This window comes from Melanerpes formicivorus, unplaced genomic scaffold, assembly GCF_026170545.1.
Source record: "Melanerpes formicivorus ecotype bairdi unplaced genomic scaffold, bMelFor1.0.p_v2 SCAF_2, whole genome shotgun sequence".
NCBI classification, from domain to species: Eukaryota; Metazoa; Chordata; class Aves; order Piciformes; family Picidae; genus Melanerpes; species Melanerpes formicivorus.
In genome coordinates, this window is record NW_027142354.1 from 12,795,128 (window position 1) to 12,820,581 (window position 25,454).

Sequence of the window (25,454 nt, forward strand, 5' to 3'; positions counted from 1 at the left end):
AGGAAAGAATATACTCAACCTCCATGTCATACACAGAATAGAACAGAATAGAATAGAATTGAATTAACCAGGTTGGAAAAGACCTTCGAGATCATCAAGTCCAACCTATCACCAAACACCATCTAATCAACTAAACCACTTCCAGTGATGGGGACTCCATCACCTCCCTGGGCAGCCCATTCCAATGGACAATCACTCTTTCTTTGAAGAACTTCTTCCTAACATCCAGCCTAAACCTCCAATGGTGCAGCTTGAGACTGTGTCCTCTTGTGATGTTAGTGGCTGCCTGGGAGAAGAGACCAACCCCCACCTGGCTACAACCTCCCTTCAGGTAGTTATAGCCAGCAATAAGATCTCCCCTGAGCCTCCTCTTCTCCAGGCTAAGCAACCCCAGCTCCCTCAGCCTCTCCTCATAGGGCTTGTGCTCCAAACCCCTCACCAGCTTTGTTGCCCTTCTCTGGACATGGTTCAGCAAGTCAACATCTTTCCTAAACTGAGGGGTCCAGAACTGGACACAGTACTCAAGGTGTGGCATAACCAGTGCTGAGTACAGGGGCACAATGACTTCCCAGCTCCTGCTGGCCACACTATTTCTGCTACAGGCCAGGATGCCATTGGCCTTCTTGGCCCCCTGGGCACACTGTTGGCTCATGTTCAGCCTACTCTCAACCATTACCCCCAGGTCACTTTTTGTTTGGCCGCTCTTCAGCCACTCTGACCCTAGCCTGTAGTGCTACATGGGGACATACAAGACCCACACACTCAAAACTGGTTTTTTCTTCTAACTGTTCCTAGGCAGAGAGTCTGCTCTGAAGTTCTCTCTGTCATGACACCATAGTAAGACAAGACATGAAAGCTCCACCTGAGGTTTAATGGACACACAAAGCCCAGTGTAACAACCGATCTAGGCCACTGTGCTTCTAATAAAAAGAATGCAAGCCAGGTTACTTTCTCTAGAAATATTAAGCAATTGCTCCTACCTGGCACCTTCTGCTCCCTCTGACAATATTACTGTGCCTGCTCAGAATGAGTACACTGTGAACATGCAGTAACTTCAGTCTGGAATTGCCTGGCCTACTGTGTAGATACAGTATTTTCAGTTTGCATCAGGTTTAATGCTGGCTAGCAGTCAGTTCCTCAAGCAATAGGTAGGGATTTCAGCATATGCCTGATCACAGGAAAGAAAGAAGAATATTGATTTCTCTGTTTTTAATCCAAGGCAACTGAATGATGAGCATCTCAGAGGTCATAGCAATAGGTAATGGCATGAAAAGCCTGAACAGAAGTGTTGACTTTTAATTGGAGAGAGACAAAAGCAATCAGTAATGTCCCAGTATTGCTCTGGAATGTCTGCAGCAGGTTTTGCCAATCAAATGTCACGGAAAAAATATCACAAAGTACTAGGTATGAAAGGACTCTCCAGTTACAAAGCCTGATGCTTATTTGAATTAAGGCTGCTACTATTTTCCTTCTTTTTAATATATTCTGGAAAAGGGGTAATTTTTGACACAGGTATTAGACTAAGAATTGATCCAAATGATACTTGTACCTTTGCTGTGTATGTCTTTCTGTGACCTGAGATAGCTTCCTCTCAATACATGAATTTGGGCTAATGTTTTAACACTGTGAAAATTTATGGTGAAAACTGTTAGATGCTATGCAATATATCACATATAAACTTATACATGAGTCCTTTAAGTCCTCATGTATAAGTCCTGATGATAAGTTTAATATTGTCTAAAAATGTTTTGTTAAAATCTTACAGAGACCTATTCTGCCTATGCCTACATCAGCAAACAGTGCAGTGCAAGAGGGATGTATCTGTAGAGCAGAACGGCGCTAAGGACTCAGCACTGATTCATGGGAGTTCACACTGGCCCAGCCCCAGGTTAGTCCCATGAATGGTATATTCCTAGCAACAGCTGGAATGCATTAGGTGCTTGTGCATCTTTTCCATATAGTCTCCATCTCTGAGATGCAAATCAAAGCATGGTAAACACACTTAAAAAACCCCCAAACCTCCATGAGTGCACTTATGATCTGAACCCACTCTGTGCAAATATGGATGTGAATCAATACACAGACATGATTCTTCCAGACCTGCTAGCAAAATGTAGCCACAAAGATTCCCTAGTTGAATAAATGAGATCACATCAGCTTAAGTCCCAGTGTATATACCTTAAGGAGACAAATCAGAATGCCCTCTGGCACAGTACTGCCTCGACCACTACAGCTACCATAACTCAAAAGTGCAAGTTGGGTGCCCCTCAGATCAGAGGTCTCCAACCTATGATACTGCTTTCTACTGAGTACACCAAGTAGCTTTAGGCCTCTGAAGATCTTGGGAGTGCAAGTTACAAGAAGCCATGAAGACATAAAATCGTACCAGCTTCTGTGGCAACACAAGACAGCAACACAAAAGAGATTACACTAATACAGATTATTACTAGATCTCAGTGCATCCACATCTTAAGTAATACATACTGATTTGGTCATCCTTACCTCATGAAGACATGGCAACACCAGGACAAATTCAACACGGGGTGAGAAAGTATTACCCAAGTTACAGAACAGTCTCCATACTGAGACTAACTAATCATAGAATGGTCTAGCTTGAAAGGGACCTCCAAAGGTCAGCTAGTCCAACCCCCTCTGCAGCAAGCAGGGGCATCCTCAACTTAATCTACAGCTTTTAACTTGGAAAACTCATGACTATCTGTGAGTTAAGATGACTGCAGTAGAGCTTTAGAAAAACCAAGACAAATGTGAAAAAGCAAATACTAAATAGTGATGTATTATTTCTCCTAACAAGTGGGCACCCAATGAAATTATCAGGCAGCAGATTTAAACAAACAAAAGGAAGTCCTCTTTCACAAAGCACGTAATTCAATTGGGGAACTCATTGCCACAGGATGCTATGGAAGCCAAAAACGAGCTCAAAATGGTTTAGACAAATTTATGAAGGATATGTGCACAGATAGCTATCAGAAACAATGACCCAGATATAGTCCTGGACTCTGGAAGTCCCTAAGCTATTCACTTTCAGGTGCAGAAAGGATATGCAAGGGGAAGGTTTACACTAGTGTCTTGTTTCTTGAGGTCCTTCCTTAAGCATCTGGTAAAGTTCCCTCTCAAGAACAAGATGAGGGCAAAAACCTAACCTTCTATGTCTATTCTAAGATTTTATTTTGTATTGAGCTTTATTTTGTATTTTATTTGTATTGTGTTTATTTATTTTGTATTTTATTGACTTGCTGTGAGTAAAACAGCATACAAAAAAGACGACTCTCATTTTGAGTCACTGACTCAACTCATAAGCGTCTATACTCTTATAGAAACTGGTTTTTTAACTTGCCAGTATCTATAAATACATTATTTTAAATCAAGAAAATGAAAGCAGGTAAGAGTAGCAAGGAAAGAAGAGAATTGGTCCTTGCAAGTGGTGTTCCAAGGAGAAATTATCTGCAGCAGACACCAGTGGGGGAAAAAGCTTTGACAAAGCCTTAAAATAGTGTCCTAAACTGTGGCAAATATTTTACAGACAAATAAAAGCTTACTTTCTAAATCTCAAACCACCATTAACAGGCGAATGTAAAGAGGACCAAAGCTCAAAGTTCCATATTATCTTATGCCTTCATTAGCAATTTAAGAGTGCAAACAATATTTCATTTTCTATTACTGCATACTGTACTTGCAAGATGTTCCTGGGCAAAGACCCAGGATGACCCAATGACCCAAGAGAAGATTACAAAGAGATGACTCAGCAATGGATCCAAGACAGAGAGGATTTTAGTGGGAAGCAAATGACTGCATCACACATGGGAATAAACATGCCAAAACCCAAAAGGGTTATTGTTGGTCTAGTTCAGAAGGCTCACATGTAAGAAAGATAATGCTCAGCTTGGTCTGCAGCAAGACCCACAAGCAAGCATGGGAGCTGCCAAAGAAACACAAGCTTGTATTGCCAGGTTGTTGAAAACTGAGTCTTACACAGACATTTGTTGCACTATTGCCCAATGAATACAAGTAATGACATGCCTAACTATTTTAAAATATAAAAAATGGAGCCAAAAGCTATATATAAACCTACCTCTTAAAACAGCAACGTTTTTTTCTAGAGGAATGTCATGATGTTCCATAACTTTGCAAGTTAACTTCCAGAGAGTGAGCAACATTACCTCCAACATTAACATACTCCACTATGGACATGCAGGACAGAGCCAAAGTATTCAGAGCGACAGGAAAGAGACTGAAAGAAATTGTACAGCTTTCAGCAACCAAATATTTTCACCAAAATGCTCAGTTTAGGAGCAGAACAAAGGAGGGCATAAAGAAGACATTACCTGCTCCTAGCTCCAGCCAGTCAGATCAGAAGATGCAGGGACCTACTTAAAGAGAAGACTCAATTTATTTGACACACAGCCTGGTGGTAAGTTGGTTTCCAAGCAAGAGCAGAATTGCAGGGAAGGACTGAAGATCTAACTGCAGATAAACTATCATTTGTAAAAAGTGGAAGAAAGTTTTCAAGGAGTAATGACAGCCAGTATATAATAAAGCCACATTTTGGAGGTCAGCAAGAAAAGCCTAAAGGAAGAATCACCAAACATCAACCTTTCAAAATAATATTTCATGAAAGGTAAAAATACCTTGAGACAAAACATGTGAAAAAGGAGTTAGAACTACTACAGTGACATTGAAATGAGGCTCAAATATAATTAGAGTACTACTCCCAAACAATATTTGTATTTTGCCTTTTCAATCAAAATGATGCAGAGAATATGGTCAAAAGGCAGAATAATGGTATGAAAGCACCAATTACACTGTATGAAATACAGGATTAGGGCTTTAAAACTATGAAACTGCCTAGGACATGGAATGGAATGGAATGGACTGGACCAGACCAGGTTGGAAAAGACCTTCGAGATCAAGTCCAACCTATCACCCAACACCATCTAATCAACTAAACCATGGCAACAAGTGCCTCATCCAGTCTCTTCTTAAACATCTCCAGTGACTGTGACTCCACCACCTCCCTGGGCAGCCCATTCCAATGGGCAATCACTCTCTCTGTATAGAACTTCTTCCTAACATCCAGCCTAAACCTCCCCTGGCACAGCTTGAGACTGTGAAGAAGAAGAGGCATGAAGGGTAAACCCTGAAGCTGACAGATCATCTCCAGCAGGAAAAGAATAAAGATCTTGGGATGAAGCTGCCAGTCTCACAGTAATGCTTTTAATGCATTTAGGAAGAGTATCATGACTAAAATCTGTAAGAGCAAAGAGAGTCACTGTGATGAAAAATAGGAAGGGGATACAATTCTGACATCTAAAGATCCAACACAGACTCAACAACAAAACAGTAAACAGAATGAACTTTTGAAGGTAATATTGTGAGGACTAGTCTATAAAAGGAAAATGAAACCAAATACAATGATGATTTACATAAGAATTGACACCAAATTAAGCCAGATACTTTATTTCAGAAATGCTTTTTTCTAGGCAAAAGAAACACCAATCTCATCTCTCTGGACTTCTACAACATATCTGGCACAGCGTAACATATGACATTATAGTCTGTCTGGGGAAAACAACATAACACTGTAAGGTGAGCAAGCAAAGACAAGCTGCCTTGAAAGGCAAAGTATTTGTCCAGAGGGAACTAACTAGTATCACAGTATAACTAAGGTTGGAAGAGACCTCAAAGATCATCAAGTCCAACCTGTCACCACAGACCTCATGACTAGATCATGGCACCAAGTGCCACGTCCAATCCCCTCTTGAACATCTCCAGGGACGGTGACTCCACCACTTCCCTGGGCAGCACATTCCAATGACGAATGACTCGCTTGGTGAAGAACTTTCTCCTCACTTCGAGTCTAAACCTCCCCTGGTGCAGCTTGAGACTGTGTCCCCTTGTTCTGGTGTTGGTTGCCTGGGAGAAGAGACCAACCCCTTCCTGGCTACAACCACCTTTCAGGTAGTTGTAGAGGGCAATAAAGACACTCAAAGATCATTTTGCTTAAATGGTTTCAGTTGTGATACTGGCATCAGCTGGAAAAACACAGAGAACAGCAAATTATCTTTCATCACATGGAAGATAACAGAAGAGACAGGGTGAGAGTGTCATTCAAGAAGCCTTATAGAGGATGGCTTTATAGACAAGAGTAAAAATCAAAACAACAAATGGAGAGTAACAAAACTGTGTAAAAGACCAAGGAAGCTCCACAAAAGATGCCTGGAATTACTTTCAGGGAGAATAGGAAGTACTGTTATTACTAAACAAGGCACAAGAGAAAGTCCATCTGGAATAAAGTTACAGTAAATTGTTCAAGAAAGATGAATCAAAGCTGAAATACATGTATACAAGATTTATTAGAATGGGCATGGAAAGAAAGCTTACCCTCTGAGAGAAAATTAAACAGTTGGCTTGGGGAAAACAGGGGAAAACATAAACCCAAGAGGGAATATGACTTTAAATACATCGAAGCTATGTAAAATAATGGAGGATGCTGGCACAAGAAAAGAGATGTATAAATGGCCCGTGAAAAGTTTAAAACTGGAAATCAGATGTTTTGTAGTCATCTGAGGAATAATGTTCTAGACAATTCCTCCAATATGAGGTGGAATAACAGATTAGTTTTAAAATGGACCTCTACAAATGTACCATGTCTGCTGGAACTGCCTCAATTGTTCAAGAGGGGTTATTTTTTTTGCCACGATTGTTCCCACATGATGTCAGAAATCATTAGGAGAAAACTGAAAACTATTTCCTGCATTCACATTTCTCAGCAAGTGCCTCTTTCAAGCTTACATTTTCTTTTAGATAATAGGGAGCAATTAAGTATCTGATACAAAATTTAGAGGCACTGAGTACCCAGCATGTCCAATCACTGTAATGCAAGTTATTTATGAAAATTAAGCCACAAAAGAATTCTAACTTTAGCTGAACAGAAATAGAGAAAAGCTTGGCTTTCAAAGATATTAGCAGTTTACTGCTTCCAAAAAGTGGGCAATTTTTTAAAATCAGGCTATTTAAGTCTGTACCTTCAGATAACGCTGATGATAACAACAACAATGTCCAAAAGCTTCCCTTGTACTTCTACGTTGATTCTGATTATTTTTTTAGCAGACTCATCACTTGTCCTATGGAGACAGACCGAGAGAGTTGGGGCTATTCAGTCTGAAGAAGAGAAGGCTCTGAGGGGACTTTATTGTGGCCTTCCAGTATCTTAAGGGGACCTACAAGAAAGCTGGGGAGGGACCTTTTAGGGTGTCAGGTAGTGATAGGACTAGGGGGAATGGAGCAAAACTAGAAATGGGTAGATTCAGATTGGATGTTAGGAAGAAGTTCTTGAGCATGAGGGTGGTGAGACACTGGAACAGGTTGCCCAGGGAGGTGGCAGAAGCCACATCCCTGGAGATTTTTAAGGCCAGGCTGGGTGGGGATCTGGGCAACCCAATCTAATGTGAGGTGTCCCTGTCCATGGCAGACGGGTTGCAACTAGATGATCTTTGAGCTCCCTTCCAGCCCTGACAATCCTGTGATTCTATGATTATGTTGCCTGTTTACTCAAGCATGGTTTTTAAACAGCATTAAGATCTCTGTCACAATTTCCCCAAGAAGTCTGTGCTTCCTCGTAGTGTTTTACATTTACTCCATTTAAATGGAGATACCTAGCTAGTCTTTCACCTGGCTTTCTTGTACTGGAATTCTCTTAATACATTATGGATTGTCCTGTTGCATAAATTTGCACAATGATTCATCTTCACTGTTGCATTTTTGAGCTGAAAAGACTAACTTTTTACCTTTGATTGTATTTTCAGATTTGAGACATCTACTATAAAATAGTCAGGTCCTCCAATCAGATTCATTTATACAAAATTTCTGGTTGTACAAAATCTCTGTTGGCTTTAATAGGTTCTCAGGACACATATGATCTAATTTGACGTTTAAAATTCCCAGCATCAGGTCTAAAACTCACAGGGAATACTTTTTTTTTTTGAAAGAACACTTTTGCCCATGGAAGAATTTTTGTAAACTAAGATGTGAGATTTTGCTACCCTACATATTCTGTAACTTTATACAAACCCACTTTTCAATTCCTTGTCATCCCCCATATCTTCCAAAATAAGACTGATCATTATTTAATCCTTTGTTTAGATGGCCTTTTTTTCTAGAGGAGCAACAGAGTCGGATCTCCAACAGTTCTAGTTTGATAACAACATGAACTGTTTCCAGAGTGTCCAAGGAACGAATTTCAACAGAAAATCACAGGTCACTCTTTTCTCACTCTCGCCCCACAGGTGACTTTAGAGGCCTCCAGAGAGTACAGCCGAAGCCTGAACGCCTTACAGGGATGACAGTTTACACCATGACTTTACAATCTTCCCCACTTCGGTTTCTACATGCACCGTTACTCTTGGCACCCGCTCGCTTTCTCGCTGCGCGTAGGCGCCAAGATGTCACTTTCTGAGAACTGTCCGTGACCTCCCCAAACCCTCCTGTGACGGCCCGGTGAGAGCCAAACGCTGCCCCGCCGCCGCAGCACGGGCAGCAACAGCAACCTCGCCGGCGCCCTCCCAACTCACGTTCTTCGTCTCGTTGACCTCGTTCCTGCCCCGCCCTATGACCTCGCCTTGGTACACCAGAAGGCAACCAACGGGAACCTCCCCGTTCTCCAGCGCCTCCTTGGCCTGCAGGACAGACAGACAGACGAACACAAGGAGCAGCACGTTACTTGAGGGAGGCATGAACCAGGCTTCAATGAGCCCCCGTTCTCCCGCCCTCTCGGTGCTGTCATGAACCAGACACCCGGCCCGCCTGCCCGCCTCGGGGTTTCCACTCCCCTCAGGCCTCCTCCGAGGCTTCCCCCCGCCGGGAGAGCGAAGCCCGGCCTCCTGCATCCCCAGGACCGGGGAAGCGGTGGGAGGTGGAAACCCCCACCCACACTGACCACATCGAGGGCTTGGTCCATCAAGGCCAGGGTTGCCGCTTCCTCCTCCCTCTCCATGGCCGGCACCGGCGGAGCGCGGGTGGTGTTTCCGGGGGGCTGGACGGCGGAGCACCGCAGGCGGGACCTCTGCTACCGCCCCTTCCGCCGACGCGGAGAAGCGAGGGGCGGCCGGGCCGGGCGCGCAGGATGCTCCGGTCTCTCTGGAGTTTCCTCAAGCGGCACAAGAAGAAATGCCTCGTCCTCGGCACCTTTCTCGGCGGTGAGTGCCTGGCAGGCAGGCCGGGGGGCCGTGGTGGGTGGCAGTGGGGCCCGGCGCGAAGCTGGCTGTTGGGCCTGGCCGCTGTCGATGAAATGCTCCTGCTTCCCGCTGAAGAGCCTCCCTTAGAGGCTGCGCCCTGCGAACCTCCGGTGCTCAGGGGGGGTTCTCCCCTGGCCGGAAAGCTCGTCTGCCCCCTGCTGAGCCCGGTGCCGGCCGCTGGCGTGACCGGCCTAGCAGTGCCGCGGGCCCGGCTGTCCTTGTTCCTACCCCGCTGCCGCTGTGGGCGGTGGGCTGTTGCGCAGGGAGTTCTGTGGTGGCCTGAAGCCGCTTTTCGTCTTGCTTGTGTCGCCGAGTGCACCCACCGACCGCCTTTGGGGGAGCTCAGGTGGCAGGAAGATTTTTCTTGTGGGGAGGGATGAAAAGCTGCGTACCGCCTATTAAGACCTGAAACACAGGGATTCAGGGTGCCTCGGGGTTCTTATGGTGCGTCCTTGTGTTGCTTTGAAACAACACTTAACTGGGCAAACGCTGAGTGGCGTATTATTTTTAGGACAGAGGCTGCAAGCTTGTATTTTTAAAAGTGTTTGTGCATCGTGGTGGATTGCCAAATATAAACCAACTCCAGACACAAAACTTCACTGGAGTATTTATATTGATTATTCAAGCCGGTTTTTCACCCGTAAGGTTCTTGTCTAACCTGTCGGGTGGTTATGGTCTGGCAAGCTCCTCCTTTTACTGGAGTTACTGTAGAATTAGTTGTAGTTGAAACTGGATTTGAAACAATACTTTGAATCTCTGTGTTTAATAAAATGCATTTATGTGCAGCTGAAGAGTAGATACTCCTCAAAAGGTACAGGCGTGTCTTTGCATGCTCAGTCATTATGCAACTGAAGCAGAATTAAATGTTAGAGTCGCTAAAGAAAGTTTGTGTGGTCTAAGGGCTACAGTGTTTTTACAGTATATATTGTCTTTTAGTCAAGTGAAGTCTCTTGAATATACCTGTGACGTGCCTTGGTGGTGGTGTTCTTTGCATCCTTTCTGTGTTAATTCCTTCTGCATTCCAGAGAGTGGTAATTAATACATGATGATAGGTTAGATAATGGTTGCTGAAGTACTTGCCACAGTTTCTCCACCTGCAGGTTTTCTGACTCTGCAAGTGCTCAAAGAGTGTAATGTTTATCTGTGTCTAAGCCATTACACTTAGAGCCCACCATGCTGAAATCTGCAGCTGTTTGCCCTTCCTTTCAGCTGTCTTTGTGAGAGTGATGAGCGGACAAATGCAAATAGTGAAAACAGCAGCCGTCTTAAGTTTTAGCTAGTAAATATGCATCAGTGTTCAAGTGGGAAGGCAGGTATCAGGGAGCTGGTGGTTATTTCCAGTCCTCATAGCCTGAAATTCTAAATTCATCATCTGTGAACAGTCCTGTGCCAGCCCATGGGCCATCTTCATATTGCTGAATTTGCAGCTTTTTCCTTAGGATTGCTGCTGTTTATGTACAGTTTAGTGTAACTGACTAAAATGCTGTTGACTGGATGAAGTACACTTAAAAACAAGTATTAAAAATTAGGGACTAAAGTCAGATGGAATAGAATAGAATTAACCAGGTTGGAAAAGACCTTTGGGATCATCTAGTCCAACCTCAATTGGACATGATGATCTTGAAGGTCTCTTCCAACCTATTCTATTCTATTCTGTTGGGTGATAGGTTGGACTCAATCTCAAAAGTCTCTTCCAACCTGGTCTGGTCTATTCTATTCTGTCATCCAACACTATCTAATAAACTAAACCATGGCACCAAGCGCCCCATCCAGTCTCTTCCTAAACACCTCTAGTGATGATGACTCCACCGCCTCCCTGGGCAGCCCATTCCAATGGCAAATTTAAAGTATGACCAGTCCAATAAAGAAACCCAAGCTGCTCCTTTCCTACCAAGACTTCAACTTCTGACCAAAACCATTGAAGTACACTGTTGTTGCCTGAAGCATGGATCAAGTACCTGTTTCCTCAGGCCATGTTGTATTTGAGAACTCTGTAGAGAATTGCTTTGTTGTATTTGAGACAAATTTGTAAACCAGGGCACCCACAAGAAGGGACAGCATCGCTAGCTGCCACCATGGTATTTTAAGGCAACCTGGGAGATGGAGGGATTTACTGCAGAGCTCTGCATTACAGTTGTTCAGCAGCTGTCTTGTGAGTGTTTGGCCGTCTACATATTAGCTATGGATGAGACCTTAAAATAACTCCAGGAGCTATGGTAATACCACCAGCAGTGAATCAGAACTCATGATATCCTCAACAAACTCTCCTCAAAAAAAAGAACAAACAACTGGCTAATGCTGAAAGGTAGAATGCAAGTTGATATCACTGCCTTTATTTGAAGTCAGAATATTTGGAAATGGATGAACAACTTAAGAAAAGCATTTCCTGGGAAGTAGGATATAACAAGGAAAACGGGACATCACAGGGTTTAATGAGTTTTGGTCTTTAACTGGCACATGGTCAGAGATTAATTTGAATATTTAATGATTCATTAGACAGTACAGAAGAATCTCTACCTTATTATGGGTAGCATGTAACAATGTTGTGTTACTGAAAAACTACTGCACCAGAATCCAAGTCAGTTGGTAGACTTCTCTCTCTTTACTGAGATGGTTTCCTCGTGTGTAACCAGTGGCTGTCATGTTTAGTGTAATTTCTGTCAATCACAACACAGCAACAGAATATATTTTTTTTCCTCCTTTTGAAGATACAAAGCTCATAAAACAAAAGCTCCAACTGAGGGTAAAGCAACTAAAATAGGTATAATTTTCCCTTAATTATAGAGTGGCACTGAGAAGACCTCAGCTTAGCAAAGACCCTGTACAAATCCTTTCTTCAGAAGTCTATACTTTAAACATTATAAATTACATACTAAACAGACTTAAGTTTCTTAAGTCAAGCAAAATTTTGTGCTTTGGCATCAAACCCACTAGAAATATTTAGAGTAGAAGCTATGAGGAGGTGTTTTGTTCACTTGTTCTTCTTGGATAGGTAGATTTACCTTGAAATGGATTCTGTCTTGGTGCCTGGCATTCAAGGCAGCTTTCAGTGGATATTACAAAATTATTTACTGTTGAATTCTCTTGCTATAGTAGAAGAGCAAGTCCAGGGTGTGTCTGCAGTGTATGGTTGGGATTTCAGTGGTGAATGAATTATTGCTCAATTTAATCTGTGGCAGCCTTGGACTTGCAAAAACACCATATCAGTTCAGAAGTCTGTCTGCTTAGCAAAGAAAGTTGTCTTGGTTTGTGGGTGAGTGCAGGGGCAGTAAATAGGTTTTTGTGGAACTCAGTGCCAAGGGAATAAGGTTTTAGTGGCTTCTTTAAATATAGTTTTCAACCGTAATGGGACAATTGTACGTCAGTTGATGAGTAACTTGCGTGTACATAAGGACAGACCACAACTTACAGAGCTGCAGGCTTCTCTGTGTCAGTGCAATTTCTGCATAACAGAATCCTTAAAACTGAACATTTTCCATTTGGTTTTTATTGAAAATAATTTCTGAGAGAATTGTGGCAGCAAGAGTAAAGGTTACTTAAGGATGAAGTTTCTTGAAAAACTTCATGCCTCCCAGTTACCTATCCCACCTGTCTGCTCATCTCTCCATTTCACTTGTGAAGAAAGAAAAGGGCTGAGGGAGAGGTAAGCCATAACTTAGGGTGAGAAATACCCAACATGTTTGAGGCTGCAGGTATGAATATGTAAGGACCTGTAGATTTTGTAAGCTACCTCCATTACTTAAATTAGGTGGGAAGAGATTGCACAATGCTACAGCCAAAGAGGCTGCAGAGACAAATTCAAACATACTTAACTCAAATTCTTATTAATGAGTGAATCAAAATGTTGCTTCCACAGCACATGGGTATTGTAGACCTCTGGTGTTCCCAATGTTGCAGAGCAGTGTCATGGTTTAAACTTGAACAGCAACCACGCACCACACAGCTGCTCATCCACATTCTCCCCTACCCCCAACTGGATGGGGGAGAGAATCAGAAGGGTAAAAATGAGGAAACTCGTGGGTTAAGATAAAACCAGTTCAATAATTTTAAAAAATAATAATAATAATATAATAATAATAAATAATAGTAATAGTAAATTGTAAGGAAAAGAGGTATGGGGGAAAAAAAGTAAATAATGGCTAAAAAGGTAAGACCCATGGAAGAAAAATGCTGCAAGTGAAAGCATTTGCTCAAGAGCAATTGATGTGAGCCTAGCCAGTCCCCAAGCAGTGGTGCCAGCCTCCCTAACTTTCCCCTCTAATTTTATTGCTGACCATGACATCATCTATTAGGAAATATCCCTTTGGTCATTTGGGGTCAGCTGTGCCAGCTGTGTCACCTCCCAACTCTTTGTGCACCCCCCAGCCCACTCACTGCTTAGAAGCAGAAAAGGCCTTGACTTTGTGCATGCTCTGCTCAGCAGTAACAGAACCATCCCTGTGTTATCGACTGTTTGCAGCACAGATCCAAAACACAGCCCCATGCCACCCATTATGAAGGAAATTAACTGTCGTGGCCAAAGCCAGCACAGGCAGTCAATACAAATATAAGTGCATTTCACTTTGTAGATCAATGTTAAAGCAGTGTCAATTGTAGCTCAAGGTCCTTACTGAGATTCCTGTACCTGAAGGTTCTGGTATCAGGTGATTTAAGTCCTACTTTATACCGCTCATCTGTTTCTGAACTTTCAGTACTGCTGGGACTGTATTTGTTTGCATAGTTTACATTTTAATGAAGGCAGAAAAAATTATTGTAGATATCTTTTGGGCAATTTCATTATTGCTGAATTTTCTTAATTCCAGGGCTTGTGTGGAACGTATAAGAAAGCTTTGGGATGACTTCCCATCTTTATAACAGTTTGGCCAATTAGGCATAAGTAAAACGTTTTGGCTGCCACTTTTTGGAGACCTCCTCTCCCAAGCTGAAATGTAAAATTGAGTTTTGTTAGCTGCTGTGAAAAGTTGGTGTCTGCCTTGCTTATATATAACAACAGAGACTTTCAAAATGTCAGTTTAGTTTCTTACAGGGGCTTTAGGTGACAATTATGGCAATCCTTGGGAGGGGGCTTTCTCTGGTCCTGTTTCCAACTCCGATGGGATGATGCTTTCATGGGACAAATTCAGCCTGGACCTTTCAGAAGTGTGTGTTATTTTCAAGTCTTCTGAGAAAATGCTACCTCTATCAATACAGATACACAGTTATTCTGAAGCAAATTGTGATCATGCATGCAGACCAACTCCCAGGCTGGCCGATCCTTGACATGTCCTGTGTTGCAGAGATTTGCAGAGGCTCTGGTGGTGTGTTCCAGCATCAGTGACTAGTGGGCAGAATTTCATGGCTGCAAACAAGACTTGAATTTCCAAATAGAATAGTATAGAATAAACCAGGATGAAAGAGATCTTCAAGATCATAGTGTCCAACCTCTTATCCAGCCCACCTAATCAACTAAACCATGCAACCAAGCACCCCATCAAGTCTCCTCCTGAACACCTCCAGTGATGGTGACTCCACCACCTCCCCAGGCAGCCCATTCCAATGGGCAATCTCTCTCTGTGTAGAACTTCTTCCTAATATCCAGCCTAAGCCTCTCCTAGTGCAGCTTGAGACTGTGTCCTCTTGTTCTGTTGGTGGTTGTCTGGGAGAAGAGACCTGCACCTACCTGTCTACAACCTCCCTTAAGGTAGTTGTAGAGAGTAATAATGTCACCCCTGAGTCTCCTCCAGGCTAAGCAACTCCAGCTCCCTCAGCCTCTCCTCATAGGGCTTGCGTTCCAAACCCCTCACCAACTTTGTTGCCCTTCTCTGGACTCGTTCCAGCAAGTCAACATCCTTCCTAAACTGAGGGGCCCAGAACTGGACACAGTACTCGAGGTGTGGCCTAACCAGTGCAGTGTACAGGGGCAGAATGACCTCCCTGCTCCAGTGAGGGTCTGTCCCTTCCAGGAGACATAAAGGTACTTATAAGCCATGCACTTACTAATGGAGGCAGGCTGCTGACCTCCACATGCTTTTGTTGTTTGTTGGTTTTGCATAAGCTTTGTGGATGGTGTAACTTTTACCTTGGTTAACTTCTAGTGCATTGCATTTCCAAAGATGAGGATTGTACTGGAGGAAATAGCATATGCTGTAGTGAGGAGTCAAGGTTATGGCTTAGTTCAGGGGAGAGGGAGAGAAATAAGACTAATAGTAGCTGGTGTTGCATCATTTTAAATAAGTATTTCTTTCTGGAATTTCTTTATTAAACATGGATGACTGCTAATGCAACTTTGGACCCTCACGGGATATAGTGGCGCTTAGTACAGAGTAATCACGCAGCTTTAACCACTGAGTATTGAGCAATTAGCTGCCTCAATCTTAATGGTAAAGGTGCTGCTCCAGCATATCACACAAGGGCATGCACATGATTCTTCTTTAGTTGTTGCATGTCTGCCTGTGTCCCATGTACCTTCAGGAGGGGTCTTTTTTTTATACTTACGACACTTCTGCCTCAAAACTTGGGAGTTAAAGGATTTATTTTGGGGGGGGAAATAAACAAATGACTATGTGAGAATGGAATGTGAAAAATGCAATGAGATAAAATGATTGGGGAAAACTTTGTGTTGCTGTTTCAATATGTTAGCAGAAACAAAAAATAATTACTTTGACAGTTGTATTCTAAGCACATATTCTTGTCAGGCGCTGATAAATCTTTCTCTTAGAGAAAAATAATCTGTTGTTTATGAAGTCTCATTTTTAGTTGACACTTTACAGTGGCAAAATCATGTTTTATGTATATGGAACCATAATATTAGAGTTTGCATCTAATGGGGAGTATTAATCAAATGGAGCCAGCAGTGTGTACTTGCAGCCTGAAAGGCCAACCATATCCTGAGCTCAAAAGAAACATGGTCAGCAGGTCAAAGGAGGTGATTCTCCCCTCTACACCACTCTGGTGAGACCACATCTGGAGTATCATGCCCAGCTCTGTAGCCCTCAGCACAAGAAGGACATGAAGAAGGGTCTGTTGTGACAAGATGAGGGGTAATGATTTTAAACTAAAAGAAGGTAGAATTAGATTAAATACACAATGAGGGTGGTGAAACAGTGAAACAGGTTGCTCAGGGAGGTGGTAGATGCCTGATCTTTGGAAACATTCCACATCAGGTTGGATAGGGCCCTGAGCAGCCTGATCTAGTTAAACATGTCCCTGCTCACTGCAGGGAGATAGGACTAGTTTACTTTTAAAGGTCCCTTCCAAGCCAAACTATTCAAGGATTCTACATGGTGAATGATCAGTCTGCATACAGGCTAAAGCAGGGGAGTGCCTTCCCCATTTTTATTTTATGAGGCTTTTGGGAAACAAATGGAAGTGGCCATGGTTGTTCCAGAGTGGTCTGGCTTGTAGCTGCCTACTAGAAAACATAATGTCAATATGAATAGCTAGATTTTTTTTATCAGCTGTAACTTCGGGGGCATGAAGCTGACAAGCCTTTTGAAATACTGATGATAGTTTTAGAGAATGCATTGAAAGATTTTAATGACCTAAAGCATGTAGCTGAATTGAAAATCTGGTGGGCTTTGGTGGGGATTTTTCTTAGTTTTTGTGGATTAGGCTTATAAAAATAGTTACAAAACATTCAGCCTTCAGCAAATGTCACATGCCTCGTTCATTCAGATACTGGCTTTTAAAAGTGAAAATTGAACTTTGAAGAAAACTTTGTAGCTCTGTGTGTATGACTTTTGAAAGTGCTTGGTAGTGGAAGAACAAAGACTTGATTTGATATTCACATTTCTTCTGTGTACCGTTATCAACCTGACAGAGTCAGAGCTGACAGTACTTTTCAGCTCTTGGGGATTTGCTCCCCGGTAGATAGAAGATGATCAACTTGTACAACAGCAGTCTTTTCTGCTTTGATTTCTTCCTCTCCCCACCCCTATGCAACTGTTTCATGAGAGAGCATGAAAAGAGCTTGTTATGCACCTTAATAGGTAACTAGTGCATACAGGAGGCTGCAAATGAACTTGGTACGCTGGAGGTGTTACGAGAAGCCCTGAGCGAAGGGTGAGAAATAAATGCAAAGCAGCTTACAGTAGGAAAAATTGCAAAGGATAAGTCCAGAACATGTAATAATAGTATCTTGAGGAATGGCTTAGAAAAGGAGATGGAGATAAGGAAAAATGAGAAGAGCGCTGCAGGCAGCCTGGAGAGATCTCAGAACTTCTGGTGGTCTGCAAAGAGCAGTTGGGGGACGCTTCAAAGGCACATGTGTTGAGAGAGGAGTAAATGTAGAACAAGACATTTTGATGGGTCTTTCTGGAAATGGAGATCAATGGTGAGGCTGGGTGAGGATGATCAAATTCTCTATGAGTAGTGTGGAGCTGGAGACCAGGAACCAGGCATGGTAAGAAACAAGAAACCTGCAGTCAAGACCCACTGAAGCTAAGGTTTTTCTTATGGACAAGTTTCAGGAGCAAACAAAGGAGATGTTGGTCTGTAACATTTTCTCTTACATGATTTTTAAGACCTGATTTTTATCTCTAACTTCTGCTGAATTTAGAAAGCTGTCTTAAAAAAAAAAAATTGAATTAAATGTTATCCATTTCCAGACCTGTGAATTGCTGTTCTTTGGTTTTTGCTACCCTACATTTTGTGTTGTCTTCCTAGGGTTTGCTTAAATCTCTGCAATACTAGCTGTTTATGTTGCAGTAGTACCAAAAATGCTGCCTTTGAAAGGCAAGATATCTCTTCTCAGGGATGTTTCTTACCCTGTTTCAAGTTGCTAGCCTTGGCATTTTAGTGTATTTTAAAAACATAATTTCTGAATATTACAATACTCAAGACATAATCTCAAAAAAAACCCACCATGCACCCTTAACATTTAAAATTGAAGAAAGAGTCTAAAGGGGTTTTCCTCACATTTTTAAGGCTTTTAATATGGAAATCTCTCTGCAGGAGTCTATTTACTGGGAAAATATGGGCAGAAGAAAATCAGAGAAATCCAGGAACAAGAGGCAGCTGAGTACATTGCCCAAGCACGAAGGCAGTATCACTTTGAAAGCAATCAGAGGACGTGCAATATGACAGGTAAGATAAGGAAAGAGCTACTGGTTTGGGTAGGTGGAATGATTTGGGCATTTATGCTACATGTTGGCAGGACATAAGAATAAGAAACACAGGTGAATTCAAAATCTTAATCAAATACTAGTGCATAAATAAAGGAATTTTGCATAATAACCCCAAAATCTGAAGAACAGAGATTGAAAGGATTTGTGGGGGTCATCTTAAGCTTTGATTTGAATATAATGCATACAAACATATATGCAGGTTGCCATTTTTTTGTCACTTCAAGACTCTTTCTGTATTGTCCTAAACTGTGTGTGTGGTATTGAGGTGTGAAAAAGCACCCAGATTCAAACAGTACTGACTTTACAGCAGGATTTCCAACTCAAACCATTCTATGATTATCTTTGTTGTTATGTTATTATGTTGTTAGTGAGCTACACGGAGAGCTTGGCAGGTAATTTGTATTTACAGCTGTGAAGAACATCAGCCTATTAGTTCCCTGCATCTGAACAGCTAAAACCTTTATTAGAATAACCTTTATTAGAATAAACCAAACCAGGTTGGAAGAGACCTTCAAGATCATCGTGTCCAACCTATCAACCAATCCAACCCACCCAAACAGCTAACCCATGGCACCAAGCACCCCATCAAGTCTCCTTCTGAACACCTTCAATGACGGCAACTCCACCACCTCCCCGGGCAACCCATTCCAATGGGCAATCACTCTTTCTGTATAGAACTTCTTCCTAACATCCAACCTGAACCTCCCCTGGCGCAGCCTGAGACTGTGTCCTCTTGTTCTGGTACTGGGTGCCTGGGAGAAGAGACCATCATCCGCCTGTCTACAACCTCCCTTCAGGTAGTTGTAGAGAGTGATAAGGTCACCCCTGAGTCTCCTCCAGGCTAAGCAGCCCCAGCTCCCTCAGCCTCTCCTCATAGGGCTTGTGTTCCAAACCCCTCACCAACTTTGTTGCTCTTCTCTGGACTCGTTCCAGCAAGTCAACATCCTTCCTAAAGTGAGGGGCCCAGAACTGGACACAGTACTCGAGGTGTGGCCTAACCAGTGCAGTGTACAGGGGCAGAATGAGCTCCCTGCTCCTGCTGGCCACACTGTTCTTGATGCAGGCCAGGATGCCATTGGCCCTCTTGGCTGCCTGGGCACACTGCAGGCTCATGTTCAGCCTACCATCAACCAGCACCCCCAGGTCCCTCTCTGCCTGGCTGCTCTCTAGCCACTCTGACCCCAGCCTGTAGCACTGCATGGGGTTGTTGTGGCCAATGTGCAGAACCCGGCATTTGGATGTGTTAAATCTCATGCCGTTGGATTCTGCCCATCTGTCCAGCCTGTCGAGGTCTCTCTGCAGAGCCTGGCTGGCTGGCAGGGGAGCAAAAAGTGAAAGCGTTTGTTACAGCATTGGTCTTTGGATTTTTGGAGTGATGATAGGGTAGAATGTTAACAGAATCCTTGTCATTCTTGTAAATGCAGGCCATTCAAAAACTTTCTATGAAACAAACTGGGCAACATTTTCTTCTCTTGTTGACATCTGTAATGACTTATTGGGTGGCTGCAAATGCATTCTGTGCGCTGCTACCCTGACATGAAACACTCTAATATTTAATTGTCATCTTTTTTATTTTGCAAAGCTTCCTTGTACAAAATACCTGTTGTCTGACACCATGCATTCTTGTCAAGATTTTTCATCATTTTGGTTTTAGTATGTATTATGTTCTGTGCATGCTTTCCCATCATACAAGAGCAAATTGGGCATTGAATACTCTGGAAGTAAAGGATTTTTTCCCACCAGCTTTCTCTTTTGTAAAACGTGGCTTCCTCTGGCTCAAGGAGAAAGACAAACTTCAGATCTTACTCTTCTCAGTTATAGAAATGGAACTGTAGATTTTCCCCAGATTTTGTTCTGGGCAGTTGAAGATAAGTATATGCAAAGTGTGAGTACACATCTGCAGCTGCAGCCAACAAGGACACTTAGCCAGCTAAGGGCAGCATTGTGCCCAAACTCCCAAGCAGCGTGCAGGTCATTGCAATTCTGAGTACTCACAAGCTTGCTATTCTGTTTAGCTATTGCACACTGGGATTTACATTGTACAGCAGCTGTTGGGCAGTAACTGGGGATAGAAAGGCTTCTGATGATTTATTTTTTTATGTTGACAGATTCTATTTTTTCTTTTAATAACAGTTCTGTCAATGCTTCCAACACTGAAGGATGCCTTAATGCATCAATTAAATTCTGAGTCTCTCACATCTCTTCTTAAAAATAGGTAAGACTGCTTTATTAACTGTTAAAGCTTACTTGTTTGGATCACAAGATAAAGGTTCAAATTATGTATTTGTAATGTGGAAAACATCCAGGAGTTTGGTTCTGTGTCCCACTGAGGCATTTAAATTGTTTTTAAATGCAATGTTTTTCTTTGTTGTCCTGTGTTTTCTTTGTTGTGTCATTTTAGGTGTGTTTTGATAGGTATGGCTGGCATTTTCTAAACACTGCAGGAGATAACAGTTCATTTAAGATGCTGCACAGAGAACCATGTAGTGGTGTTGGTTTTTTTCATTGAAGTGCTTATAAGATAAGCAGATAAAAGTACTTAGAGAATATAATAGAATTAACCAGGTTGGAAACGACCTTCAAGATCATCAAGTCCAACCTATCACCCAACACCATCTAATCAACTAAACTATGGCACCAAGTGCCCCATCCAGTCTCTTCTTAAATACCTCCAGTGATGGTGACTCCACCACCTCCCTGGGCAGCACATTCCAATGGCCAATTACTCTCTGTGAAGTATTTCTCTTCTCTTGAACAGGACATAGTAGCTTCACTGAGTGGTTGGCATTATGTTTGCAAAAATGGTTATGTAATCTCATCAAGATCAGACATGAACAGTAGTGGAAAGTTTCTAAGTTGATATTGCAAATGGATGTAAGCTGTTAGAGTTGCTTGGTTTTGTGTTGATTTGTTTGTTTATTTGGGGGTTTTTGGAAGCAGAATAAATAGTGCCACATCATACATTCAGAGGAATGCTTCCCTTTGGTTTCCTTACAACTGCAGGAACACAAAGCATATTTTTAAAATGCATCAAGTGCATAACAGCAAACCTTAAAAGTAAACTGCTTGGCATGTGGCACAGAATGGAAATGTTATGTAGGCAGCTAACACAGGGTTTCTGACTCACTCTAGACTGCCTTTCTTGTTTACCTTCCACTAGCTTATTTATATAGCTCTAGCTTCAGCTGCCCAGAAGTTAATAGGTTGCCTATCCAGTCGCTGTCCTTTTGTCAGCCAAGAAACTCCCACAACAAGGCACCCAAATATGATATTTAAAGTCGGAGTTACAACCTGAAAAATGCTTTTATAATAGGTTATCTGAGCATTGGCAACTGTGATCACATAAGAATTCCCACAAGCAACAAGAAATTAGGAAAAGTTACTTTTGGTGGGAGATTTAATACAATTGTCAGAGTTTTATTCAATGAAAAATTAACCTGAATGAATAAGAGACCTTATGGATCACTAGATTTGTATTCTCTACTGTATAGCAAAATAAGACACAGTCTCAAGCTGCACCAGGGGAAGTTTAGGCTTGAGGTGAGGAGAAAGTTCTTTGAGAGAGTCATTCGCCATTGGAATGGGCTGCCCAGGGAGGTGGTGGAGTCACCATCCCTGGAGGTGTTCAAGAGGGGATTGGATGTGGCACTTGGTGCCGTGGTCTAATCATGAGGTCTGTGGTGACAGGTTGGACTTGATGATCTTTGAGGTCTCTTCCAACCTTGGTGATTCTATGATAGTCTAAAAAGGTCTGTAAATCCTCTGCTCAGTCATCAGGACATGTAATGCCTTTGTTCTCAGTAGCATGCTTTGTTTATCCAAATACATCTGGTGTCTCTAGCTTAACTAGTTGAAACCACTTACAGGTGTGGTGATATTTATGAATTCCAGTAATCCCAGTGAGAAGGGAGGTGAGACTTTTTGATGATCACAGAATTATAGGGTTTGGAAGGGACCTCTGGAGATCATCTGCTTTCAATCCCCTGACAGAGCAGGTTAACCTGCTTGCCACTCTCCTCTTGATGCACCCCAGGGTGCCACTGGCCTTCTTGTCTGCAAGGCTTCATCACTGGTTCATGGTGAACTTCTTACGCACCAGCTCTCCTTGGTCTTTTCCCACAGAGCTGCTTTCCAGCAAGTCAGCCCCTAACATGTACTGGTAAAGGGGGTTATTCCTCCCCAGGTGCAGCACCCCACACTGGCCCTTGTTGAACTCCATAAGGTTACTCTCTGTCTAACTCTCCAGCCTGTCCAGGTCACTCTGGATGGCAGCACAGCCTTTTGGTATGTCAGACACCCTTCCCAGTTACATGTCATCAGCAAACTTGCTGAGGGTACACTCTATCCCTACATCTGGGTCACTAATGAATATAGTGAGCAGGACTGGACCCAGCACTGACCCCTGAATACCACCACTTATTGCAGACCTCCAATTAGACTCTGAGCCACTGACCACAACACTCTGAGCTCTCTTTCTGATGGTTTTCAATCCACCCCACTGCCCATTCTTCTAACCCACACTTCCTAAGCATGCCTATGAGGAGGATGATGCTGCTGTGCATTTCTGAAAAGAAGTACTGTTCTTAAGTGCTGGTTACATGCAATGTAACCATGTACATCCATTCAGAGTGTATCTTAAGAGTGGAGTTTTTGCTTTGATGTTTCCTTTATTGACTTGTGCTGAGGAAGTTTTAACTAGATGTTTGAACCTTTTGAACTGACAGTATAGAAAAGGATCTGGGAAGGCACAGATGATGCCCTGAGGGCACATTCCACTTTGAAGTGTGTTTTTGGAGAAGCTCTGCATTCTTGTGCTACACAGGAAGGTATAGATTTGTTTTCTTTCCACTTCAGTTTGAGAAGATGAATCAAATGGCTCCAGACCTTTGAACACCCTTGTTGTTGCATCAAGAAAAGAGTAGATTTACCTGTCTTAATGTCCCTGAAGAGGTGTTTTCCTTATCTCACATAATCTGCATTAGGACTTAACATGTTATGGATCTCTATTACCATGTGTTACAGATGGTGTTATGGCTAGGGCAGACTCCTTGAACTTAAAATCCACTCACTTCCTTAACTTCAAAACCCTTTTACACTGTTTTAGTAATTTGGGGTGACCAGTGGTAGGTTGTGAGTATGAGCAAGCTGAAGTCCTCAGTCTTTGTGAGAAACTTTGAGAGAAAGGCACATGAGGTGTTCTTGCACTGTCCTCATTTCAAAGCTGTGTATTTGAATGAGATGAAGTACTTGCTGCTGTAGCCTTGCAGATGTTGCATATCTCCCGCCTTTTCAGCAGTTATCTTTATTCCACACTTTTTTTTCACATTGACTTTTGCTTCCATAGCAGGTAATGCTTTTACAAATAAGTGTGAAATGAAAGCTGAGTTTTGAGTAGCAGCTGAGGCTGAGCAAATTGCAGCAGATGTCACTTGAAAACAGTTTCCACTGCTAGGCTTAATACTTGCAGAATGAAACTGTTACCTGGCTATTGCCTTCCCTTTGTGGGGAGAGACTTTGTAACCTGGAACTCTAGAAAGTGTTTTGGCAGAATTGGTGCAAATGTAGTTGGCTGATGCTGATGTGTTGGCTTCTATTTCTTAGGATGCAGAACTTACCACTTACAAGAAAAGATGCCATTTTGAGCCATGTTACTTTTTGTTTTAATCTATAAAAACACAGCTGTATTGTTTTAACCATCTTTGTTTTGCTTTAGCTTTTAAAACTGTTGATTTAGCTTTCAAAAAGTGTGCAAAACTGGTTTTGTGTGTGCCCTGGATTCTTGTTTCTCTTTCAGCTCTCCTTTCTTTAATGTCTCTCTTTACCTTTTTGGAATTGTAGACTTCATAGTTGCTTATATCTGTTCATTTGTATTATTTGATAGCAGTGAGCTTAAAAATCCATTGCTTATGCAAGTGATACAACAGTCAAACTAATGACAGAGTGCCTGTGTTGTGCCTGCAAAGAGAAGTGGTTTCTGGTGAAAAGCCAGAAAACCAGGTTACTGAAAAGTCTAGGTTAATCTAAACTAGCTGTCCTAAATATTTAAGCATTAATTCTGATCCTAAGAAATTACCAAATGTTTCCCTAAGTGACTTTCCCAGTGTACTTCCTCCATGATGGATACAGTAGCCATTCTTTAATGCTTACACAGGCCAGACTGGCTGGAAACCTTTTAGATGGTTAGTGTGCTCTTATGTCTGCTGCTATATTGCTAACATTACCTCTGGATAGTAGTTATGTACCTTAGATGGTTCAGGAGTATCCATGCACTCTACAGCCTTGTTCTTTGGATTGCAGAATATACATTTTGGGAGTTGACCAGGTCAATAAAATAAACACACCTCAACAAAAGAAGAAAGATCAAATTGTGCTTGTATGGATGGCATATGACTTTTCAACAGGTGGTCATGAGCTCTTTGGTTTTGATGATCAAACCTAAACCACATCAGGTAGTGATAAACCTTACAAGAAAGTAAGATGTAGAAATTCTGATCCTGTGTTTACAGTGCCCAGGTGGGTACAGAAAGCCCTACTGAACTGAGCTCTGCATTAAGTATGTAGAGGATCAAGGCCCCACTGTACCATCAGTGGACGACTTCTGACTGCTTAGTGTAGTAACTCAAAATTGATACTCCAAGAGTGTAATTGGCATCACTAAATACTGCACTTATATGTTAAAGTCTTTATGTCTTTTCTGTGACTTTGTATTGTTTTGGCTACATACTCCCTTCTTGCATGAGGAAAAGCAGCATAGAATCTGTTCTGAATAATTACAATAGGTAAATGAGCTCACCTTAGACACTGCTCTTTCATTTATTCATTTCCAGGGAAAGTAGACTTTCTAATGTTTATTTCTTTTATTTTTGTTCACAGGCCAACAAACAAGTTAGAAATATGGGAGGATTTAAAGATAATAAGTAAGTAGAAATGCAAGATTCCATCTGCATAATCCTGATCATAAATGTAAAATGTCTCTCATACCCTTCTAAATGCACACTTAACACTAGGCTGTTTCAGCAGATAGGAATATAGTGTGACACACTACATGGTGAACCTGCTCCCTGCCCTCCCCCTTCCAAAAGCTGCTCATGATAGAATT

General features: G+C 42.2%; 2 protein-coding genes across 3 annotated transcripts in view; one reads left to right on the forward strand and one right to left on the reverse strand.

The window, feature by feature from the left end:
* ADAT2 (adenosine deaminase tRNA specific 2) overlaps positions 1 to 9,165 on the reverse strand; it is a 27,535-nt gene extending 18,370 nt beyond the window's left edge. For both annotated transcript variants that reach the window (XM_068150912.1, XM_068150905.1), the window contains exons 1-2: positions 8,954 to 9,165; positions 8,589 to 8,693 (exon numbers count right to left, since the gene is read on the reverse strand). In XM_068150912.1, coding sequence (XP_068007013.1) covers positions 8,589 to 8,693; positions 8,954 to 9,010 — 162 coding nt within the window. In that variant the 5' untranslated portion in view covers positions 9,011 to 9,165. The remainder of the gene's footprint in view (positions 1 to 8,588; positions 8,694 to 8,953) is intronic.
* The window catches only part of PEX3 (peroxisomal biogenesis factor 3), a 23,471-nt gene continuing 7,089 nt past the window's right edge, over positions 9,073 to 25,454 (forward strand). The window contains exons 1-4 of the mRNA XM_068150888.1: positions 9,073 to 9,212; positions 18,183 to 18,314; positions 20,489 to 20,570; positions 25,229 to 25,272. Of these exons, the coding sequence (XP_068006989.1) occupies positions 9,140 to 9,212; positions 18,183 to 18,314; positions 20,489 to 20,570; positions 25,229 to 25,272 (331 nt within the window). The 5' untranslated portion in view covers positions 9,073 to 9,139. The remainder of the gene's footprint in view (positions 9,213 to 18,182; positions 18,315 to 20,488; positions 20,571 to 25,228; positions 25,273 to 25,454) is intronic.